At 42.4% G+C, this 9,800-nt stretch overlaps 1 protein-coding gene across 1 annotated transcript; it reads right to left on the bottom strand.

Annotated features, from left to right (window-relative positions):
• Window positions 1–649: 649 nt before the first annotated feature.
• tent5bb (terminal nucleotidyltransferase 5Bb) lies at window positions 650–9,203 on the bottom strand. Its single transcript, XM_074613578.1, has 2 exons — window positions 8,774–9,203; window positions 650–1,910 (listed from the first exon to the last, which is right to left on the bottom strand). Exons 1-2 carry the CDS (start codon window positions 8,930–8,932, stop codon window positions 888–890), a joined length of 1,182 nt encoding a protein of 393 aa, XP_074469679.1. The 5' UTR covers window positions 8,933–9,203; the 3' UTR covers window positions 650–887.
• Between the last annotated feature and the right edge of the window lie 597 nt (window positions 9,204–9,800).

Raw genomic sequence — 9,800 nt, 5'->3', positions numbered from 1 at the left:
GCACAGACAACACACTGAGGAGTTTGTGTGTGTGATGAAGACAGATTGTGAAAGATAGACGGAGGGAGATCTTTAGAGACACAGAAACTGAGACACAGAGAATGGAGATAGAGTACGCATTCATGATTCCCAGACTAATTCAAGTCAACTGGAGCATATGAGACCAGTTTGTCCTTATCTTATCTCTATGGACTTTTCAGAAAGCATAAAGGACGACCACATTTTTCCATTTTTCGACATTTTTTTAATGATTTAAAAACAAATACCCTGACCCTTGATATAGTAATGTAAAATAACCTGGAAGTTTCAAAAAACAATTCTTACAGAGCAAATACTATAAAGACAGTTGGTCAGTTTCAGGCACTTGGAACCACATAGAGTCTTTGTTTGTCATGTTACACAAGAAATTATTTCTTTGGTCCTTTTTTCCCCTCCTAATCAGGTCAGCTGAAACCACAGACAGAACAAAAAAATCAGCTTTCTGGTTTCATACAAAGTATTTACATTTCATTAAAGACCCAATGCAAGCCTCCATCAGGTAAGAAACAGACCTGGCAAAGTTCCTCCGTCACACATCAACCCTTCATATTTTCTCATACATGTCCACTTTGTTTATGACAACAGAATAAAAAGGTATACTCGAATTAGATTTTTTTTTTTTTTTTTTTTTTTTTTACAGCAGTATTAATCAATATAACTTAGTGGAATGGTTTTGATATAAGATTTGGCAAAAAAAGATACATTAATTCCTTTTTGTCCACGATGGGCCCCAAACCAAAAAAAAAGCCACATTGCTACAGAGGCACCGAGCACTCGAATGAATGCTCGGCTTACATCAATGTAAAGTTAAAAAAGGAAATCTCTCCTCACGTCCTATAAGTCATTGCTCAGCTGCAAGGCAGCCACGTTTGATAAGAGTTGCATGTAGCCATGTGGGACTGAACTTGTGCCACGTAGTAATTGCTGAAGTTGACATCTCTGACATAGGGAGCGGGCTGGTAGTAGCAGGTGATGTTGGACAGGGCGGGGATAGCATTCTGTTCGGCGAATACGCGCAGCGCCAGGGCAGATATGAGCGCCAGCGTTTGCCTGCGCTCGTGGCCCATCAGGCACACGGTGCTCTCGTCCACCACTCGCCTCAGCGTCACCAGGCACTCGTAGCGCTTGTGCTCCATGCCCGCGAAGTGGTTCTGCAGATACGCCTCCAGTTTCCTGTGCTGCACGCTTATGTCGGGGAAGTCGATGAAGAAGCGCGAGCACATGTAGCGCTGCATCTGCTTCATCTGAGGCTCGGAGAACGGCCGGAAGCCGCGCACCAGCAGGTGGCAGTACTTGAGAAGCCCGCCGCCCCGGATCTCTTCTGGGTTGCGGGTGGCAATAGTCCTGGAGCGAAGGTGACCCAGAGCTTCCTCGAAGTCCCCGTACATGCTCTCCCCCTGCACCGTAGGGTGGAAGGTCTCGGACATGGCCGTCTCCGAGCAGCGGTCGAAGAGCAGCAGCGAGTCCAGAGTGATCTGGAAGGAGTCGACGCTGAACTCAAACTGCCTTCTCAGAGAGTCCACGAACTTCAGCTCCACGTTCTTGCCGGTGTTGTTGGATAGCGAGATGAGGCTCCAGCGGTCCGTATCGTTGCAAACTTTCACCAGTTTCTGCACGTACGCTTCCTTCAGGGCGAGGGCCGTGATCCGTTCCCTGCACACCCCTTCAGGCAAGAAGTCCACCAGGCAGTCCAGCACCACGTCCTTCACCACCCGGAAGGTTTTGTCATCAGTCAAACGCAGGCCAAATATCAGGTCCAGGTCTTTGTAGCCGAGGCCGTTGTCCTGGTGAAGCACGTGGCTGGCCGCTGAACCGTTCAGCTTGACGTCAGACACCGACACGCCCCGCTCCTCCAGTCGAGCCCTGACCACCTGAAAGGTACACAGAGACAGGGAGGAAAAACTGAGTGATGGTATCCACAAAGAGACAACAATCAGAAGAGGCGGTCACAGCAAATACAAGTATGTGCATGTAAAAAGAGAGCTGCTTTATCCTTAAAAAGAATCTGAGGTGCTGTCATTTATAATATTTCATAATAGAGCGAGAGGGAGGAAAAATCCTATTTAATGACGGTGTATTATGAGACATGAACACATTGCTCATTTTATTGTGAAGGTTGAATTCAATACCCTTTCCTGGACAACAGCAGAAGAAGAAAGATTTATGCTAAAACACGAAATTACCAAATTAAATCACAACTTCAAACGTTTGGTATGAACAAAAAAGTCTTGCACGACCAATAAAATATTTAGACCAATTTAGATATTTAGTTACACGTCTCGACTTGCAACTTGCATTTAAGAAACCAGTTCACTTCAAAAAACGCTGCAGGATTTCAGCATTTTTAGAATGTTTGAGTGCAGATAAATGCAGAAGCTATACACGCACAAGTCAGGGGAAGCCAGTGGCAGATTCCTGAAGCAGACAGGCTTTCAGTATCTGTCTTAAGAGCACTTTGACAACAAAGCGGGCTGCTTAGAGGCTATGATCTTCCACTCGAGAGCAAAGGACGGTGTCATTAACCACAACCGATCGTGTTGCAGAAGGGGAACTATACCCTACACACTGCACAACGCACCTCTAATGACATATACCTGATTTACCTCTTCATATATGAAATAAAAGCAACATCAGCACAATAGAGATGAGCTGTGGAAAAATGACAAGTCAGTGCGTGTCTGTTGTTAGAGAGAAAAAATAACAGTTCAGCTGTGGACTTTTAAACTTGTACCCTATGACCACATCAAGAGATCTGGTTATTGGAACACACACACTGCTGCGATGCTTGGGAAAGCTTCTGAGCTACAGACAGCTGAGATGTTTATGCTTCCTGTCTGTTGCATCACTCAAATGACACTAAGAGGAGAAACACATCCAAACAAGGCCGATTCTGAAGAAATCCAAAGCACAGCTGTCTCTCTCTCGCTGAGCCATAGGGATCTGCTGCTGTCCTACCAGCTATCAATCTATGCAGACGGACGTCTATCCAGCCCCGGTAATCCTATTAGAATTTATTTTAGACACTAAGATTTTAAAATGCAAGGTGTAAACTTAATCATTAATCCCTTTTTAATATTGCTCCACCACTTGGCAGTTGCAAAGAGCATGTGCTAATTGGTGATGCAAAACTAAGATGATTTCTTTATATTAAACTCTGAGATTGATTTGTATATTTTGTTGTTTTTTAGCAATTAGGTTACCGACTAAAGCCTTGAAAAACACAATAAGATTAAAGGAAGTAAGATATGATTTTCCCTCCCTTTGGCTTCACCTACAGTAATCTCTTCAGCTTCCTCATTTTTGTATCAAACCCTAAGTAAGAGCCAAGTGTCTCCATTACATTTAAAATGGCCTGATGTTAAAGGAAGTTCAACATTTTGGAAAATACTCGTATTTGCTTTCTTTCCAAGAAGGCTATCAGAAGACAGATTTTATCTCTGTGCGTTAAGTAGGAAGCTGGGGCCGGTTGCACAGAGCACCTTAAGTTGTCTCCTCAAGTATGACAGGCCTACTTAAGGCTTGCACTCTCCTTAGCTGAGGAACTTAAGGGTGTTGCACAGAATTCCTCAAAAGGTTGCCTTATAGTTGAGGAAACACGTTAAGGCATTTACTGCATTGAAAGAGATTTCACAGCAGTAAAACTCCTTAACTTTAAGGAAAATCTCAACTTGAGGTGCTTTGCGCAACCGGCCCCTGGAGTCTAGCGTGTTTAGCCTAGCTAAACATGGGGGGAACAGCTAGCCTAGCGCTCTCCGAAGTGTAAGAAATACACAAACAAGCATCTCACGTTAACACTATCACGTTGTTTAATCCGTACACAAACAGAAATGTGGTTTTAAGTTAGTTATGTGCTAACGCTAGCATGTTAGCTAGAGACACTGCACAGAATTAGTACTTAAATATGGCTCACAACTCCCCCTAACACCACGTTGTGTCATTTCAGCATTTCTGTTTGTGTAGGGATTAAACAAATGAGATGCAATGTGTTAAATAAGCCAACTTTAGAGGTGTTGGTAGGCATATTATTGAATTTAAACACAGTTATGCTAGCCGCATGCCAGCTAGGCTAACACACCCGATTCCAGTCCTGTACTTGACAGGGAGTTAATAGGCGTACTCTATCAATCTTCTCATCTTAGCAAATTCTAACTAGCTTTGTTTGAGGGCGTGCCAAACTAGCCGCTAGGCAGGTATTATGCAAATGTGGTAAAGCTAGGCATTTCAGGCAGTTCAGGAGCAGTGTTTCTGTCGGGGGAGAGTTACTCCCTTTGGCGTGGACTTTGGGCTTTGTAACCTTGTAGACCTTTTACATGCACAAAGAACTATATAACACACTAAAGGAAAGGGGAAAACCATAATAGGTCCTCTTTAAAATATTCCTTTTAACACTAAAGGTTATGATAGAAAAGCAACATATTCTATTGCAAACTTCTAAAAATAAATCTATGTAGGGTCAGATGCTTTTGTAGAGTAAAATTACAGAGTTTCACACGGCACTGGACAACATTACAACTACCCAGCAAGGGAAACCCACAGCAGTATTTGCTCTGACCTCACACTTAAACGGTTGGTGCGAGTTAACAGCACGCCATAATCTGCCTGTCCGGGGGTCCTGAAATGGAGCGTATGAGGAAGCACAGCTCTGCCACCCCCACCATCAGCACTCATAAAACAGCCGAGTGCATTTCCCACATGACGCACAACAAGCACCTGGTGAGCCGAGCAAAGGGGAGACACTTCCGCCGACGTTCGAGTTAAAAAAAAAAAAAAAAAACCTTGTAAAAAAGAGCCGCAAACACACCAGACTGTCTGGTGTTGACAACGCCTTGGCGACACAACGCAGTCTCTCCACTTTCCTTCTCCAGACCAGTCTCTTCCTTAAGTGTTTCATTTAAGCTGCGGCCTGAATGTGTTTTTTATGATGGCAGTTTGAAATGACCCAGCCATTTACCAGCCCATAGTCCCCTGGACGCCCATGAGAGCTCTGGGCAGTGAGTCAGATGATCCCTCTGCCAAGGATATGGCGACAGTGAATGAGGAGTTACGAGTCCCTGACCTTCACATTCACTCCAAAACTAACCCCAGCCCGTCAGTCATACAGTAGCTCTTTGCAGGCAGCGGGGGATGATGATGGTTTTCCTTCTGATTTAAAAAGCTTCCTATGCACAGGGTGGTCATTCACCTGTACGCTCAGACCAGAGTGACTGAAACGTGATGCTATTATTACTCCTCTATGAGATGGATGTTTTCAATCTGCTTCAAGGGTTCACAGACATTTTAATGTCTTTAAATTAGTTGTAGAGCTTTGAGCCAGCTATGTAAGGTGAAACTGGTGGGAGTGAAAGCTACAGTAAGAATGGTCATCCTTATATGTCCTTTAACTGTGATAGTGTCCTCGTAAAATCAAGCTCTATCACTATATCATATAGTACAATGTTGAATTCAGAATTGAAGTTGTATCCTAATTTGCCAAATGGACTTATTATTATAGCAATTTAGGTGTACAACTGGGTAAAAAAAGGTTTTGCTGTCTGTTTCTGCAGGTTTTATCCTACAAAAATCAACTAAAGGCGCAGCTTAAAGAAGATGATAGGTATCAATGTTTTTACTTTGCATCGATGATATTGGATCGTTGATCATTGAATCGATAGATCGATCCAGATCGATGTATCGTTCAACCCCGAGTAACTTTGGGTTTAATAAGTAAGCTCACCCCAGGTTGTTAAAATAGAGCTGCAACGATTAATTGATTAGTTGTCAACTATTAAATTAATTGGCAACTATTTAGATAATCGATAAATTGGTTTGAGTATTTTTTTAAGAAAAAAAAAGTACAAATTCTACTTAAATGTGAATATTTTATGGTTTCTTTTACTTCTCTATGACGGTAAACTGAATATCTTTGAGTTGTGGACAAAACGAGACATTTGATGACGTCATCTTGGGCTTTGGGAAACACTGATCGTCATTTTTCACCGTTTTATAGACCAAACAACTAATCGATTAATCTACGATGAAACTAATCGATATAGTTGCAGCCCTATAGATGCTAAGGCCACAAAAATCCCCGGGGGAAAAGGTGCCTTGGTGTCCTCAATGGTAACAGCTACGATGGGCACGCAGGAAGTGATGGAAAGTTTTGTTTCAAAGTAAGTATGAGCGGCCACTTTGGCTTAGAATAAAACTCCAACTTCATCAACTGGACAAACCAACCAAAGAGATGCTATCAGCGCCACCCACACGGTTTTAAAATGATGCACTGAAAGCCAAAAACTGAAAGCAAACTGCCAAATAAAAATCATTACCGAACAGTCTGAACTGACCGTTACCTCCTCTGGGGAGCGCTGGGAGCATGTGGTGTCTTCGTGTTGCTCGTTTTCAACAATAGCCTTAGTGAGGGCTTGGTTTACAGTCTGGCGAGGGCCACAGTGGAGTCAGGCGACTGGTCTTCGCTTACCACAGTGATACGTTGTCAAGCCTGACCCACAAGCCCAGTGTTATTACAGGCACTAATCCACTGCTCACATGAATCCAGCAGGCTGCTCTCTCTATACCATCCGGTAAAGTGGAGAATTACTTCCAGTAGTTAAAACAATTTAAATATGATATCCTGCAGAGCTGGAATAAGAGACAAGCCTCTTGGTGGCCAACAGAAACACACTCGCCACACACGAAACCCACTCAACAAAAATGACGTAACGTACGACACACATCAGATATCTGTGTTTATAATCATGTGGTAAGGCGCTATAGGGTCTCTGTAGATTTAGCCTGCTGAGGGAGCGTGTACCAAATATTAGGCTGACGACTGACGACGTTAAACGGAGAGCACAGAGGTGTCAGTAACAGTAAAAGTCTTCTTCCACTGCTCCCATGGCTCACACTCACAACCAGACCACAAACAGATGTTATTTAAATGTGGCCCCCGCAGACAAACCCAGCCATTGAGAGAGGGGCTCCTCTTTGAGGGTGCGATCCCTCGGTCAGCGTTACCCAGTGTGTGACGACATGAGCTGTCTCAGGTAGACAGCTCTGTCTGGTGCGTAGGCTAAAAATAAATGGCATTATAAAAAAAAGGGAGCAGACTGGCGGTTTCGCATGTTTTAGAACCCCATTTGCCATGAATCACGAATACCTCACATTACTGTCTGCCATTTTCCAAAACATATCATAGTGGTTTAGATCACGGAGTGTGTTTTTTTTTTTTTTCCTTCCAGGCAGCCATTTGGTTTCCCTTCATGGCCATATGGTATGAAAATCAACTTGCAGAGACTTGAAACCTGCTTGACATATTCCATGGCAGCGAACACGGCGCAATAATGGCATCGTTGCACGGTGATGCCGTTTTACCTATGAGAAACTTGTTTTCTTAAACTATGACTCTCCAGGGTGTATACATAGACGACAAAAACAAACTCTGGATTACCAAAATGTGTGTCTTTGTATTTAAGGTAATACCACATCCAACATGCTAACATCAAACAGGACAGACGCTGGAGACAGAGAGACAGCTTGTCTCTAAAAGCCCCTTAAAAGAAAGAAAGAAAGAAAGAAAGAAAGAAAGATGTTCAGGGTCCCTGTTGTCTGCAGGACCGTGATAAATGAAGGAAATGTTATAGATGACAGGGCCCCCTTGATTGCAGAGGCCCTTTAAATGTTTGGTGTGTGAGGGGTTCTTTCTTCCACCACAGGATCACCAGAGAAAATATGAATCACTCAAGTGAAATATGAACCTGGATTACAGGCAAAGATTACAGGAAAATTCCCCTATAGGTATAATTCCTAGTAAATATACTGCAGCAGCTCAATCATTATCTGGGAATAAAAAAAAATGACTCCAGGAGCTGAAGCATTATTAGTGAGCTAGTGGAAAACTGCAGTCACAGTGTTAGATCATCCCAACTCTTATGTCTGTGTCTTTTTAGGTGTGTAAAAGCAGTGGCAATCTACAGCATGTGTCAACACGTGAGAGAGAGAGAGAGAGAGAGGGTGATTTTGTTGAGTTCTAGTTGTTATTTTTAGTCAATTTACTTCTCTTTTCTTTTTTGACATTCACTGAAAAGTGTCCATCTGAGGCTGTACGTACATGTATTAAAATTTTATTAGTGTGACTACATTATGGAAAATTCCACCGGTTCAGAGACATACAATAGTCCAGAAAAATCCCCTCCAGAATTACAGCTGATTATTATCAATAATCAATATGGGAATATGTGCCCTGTTGGGTTGTGAGTGTATGTGTGTGTATTGGTGAGGGGGGGTCAACCTGGTCAGCTCTCAGAATACTGTAAAAACTACTTTTTTCTCATCTGTTTATTATTTTTATAATTTTTCTCATTATATTTACTTTATTTCAAAAAAGAAAATCATTATTTTTACTTTATTTGTATTTATTTTTAGATTATATTTACTTTTTTTTATTCAATGACACACTGTTTGATTTGCAGGTGTCCTTATACTAAATCCATAGAACCCTACAGTATATTAAAAAAAATGCATCTTATACCCAGGGAATTAGTCTAATAAAAGAAGTTATGCATGATGTTTGCATGTCTTTTTTAAATTGATTAAATATAAATAAACACACCACAGTAAGTAAAACTAATGAAAGTTGCATTATTTCGTGGAAGTCCTTTAGTTAATCCAACTTTTTTATTCCCCTATACTCCACCAATAGCCTGTATTTTAGAGTTGTGATAATAAACATTTGGATTGGACCTGGATTGTTTCTCACCTGGACGATCTGCCGGGGCTGCACGGACAGCGTGGGGAAGTTTCCTCGGCCGTGGATCGGGATGCTCTCTCCCAGGATGTGATCCAGACGCTGCACCTGATCCCAACACAGCACGCTGACCCGCCGATTCGGCTGCTCCGAGGCATCCCCGGAGGACATGATCACAGAGATTGAGTAGATCTAGAAAGAGAACAGCAGCAATCCACCTCACAAGAGCTTCTGATGTAAATAGGATGAAGTGTCAGTAAAGTGGGGAAAACTCGAGATCTCCTCTTCTGGGTTTTCACAAAACCTCCAAAGTGCAGCAAAGTGATGGGAAAGTTTAGTGGAATATCTCCAAAAACAGAAACTCCCAGTGTTCCTCTCTGCTCTGTGTCTGCTCTGTGTCTGCTCTGCTCTGTGTCTCTGTGTGACTCCTCTGATCTGCTCTCACTGCGGCTCCTTTTAGCGAGCTGGGATTAACAGGAGCCTCCCTATTGGCTGGACACAGATTTATGAACGCTTCAACATACACAAGACTACAATCAGCCTCCAGGCACACACACACACACACACACACACACCCACACAGACACACACAAACACACACAAACACACATACTTCCCATGCGTCAGATGAGAGGTTCAAGGAGCGTAGGAAATATGGTAATTACTGGTTAAGCGACAGCAGTTCTCTTTAACTAAAGCACTAAATAGGCTCCAATATTGTGACCCGGTTGCATGCTAGACATTTTTTGAACTGAAGTATGTTTTAAAAATGGGCAACAAGCAGTTGTGCAATGTCGCTGACAGCGGAAACTAATACAGCTGACAGGAGAAAAAGTATGGAAACAAATGAAAAATTAAATGTTATTTTTAGGGATGTCAATCGATTAAAATACTTAATCGTGATTAATCAAATAATTGTCCCTAGTTAATCGTGATTAATTGCAAATTAATCACATTTTCTATCTGTTCAAAATGTACCTTAAAGGGAGATTTGTCAAGTATTTATTATCAATATCGAAGTGGGTAAATATGCTGCTTT

This window comes from Sebastes fasciatus, chromosome 17 (genome assembly GCF_043250625.1).
Source record: "Sebastes fasciatus isolate fSebFas1 chromosome 17, fSebFas1.pri, whole genome shotgun sequence".
Classification (NCBI taxonomy): Eukaryota; Metazoa; Chordata; class Actinopteri; order Perciformes; family Sebastidae; genus Sebastes; species Sebastes fasciatus.
This window is presented reverse-complemented; position numbering and strand designations above follow the sequence as displayed.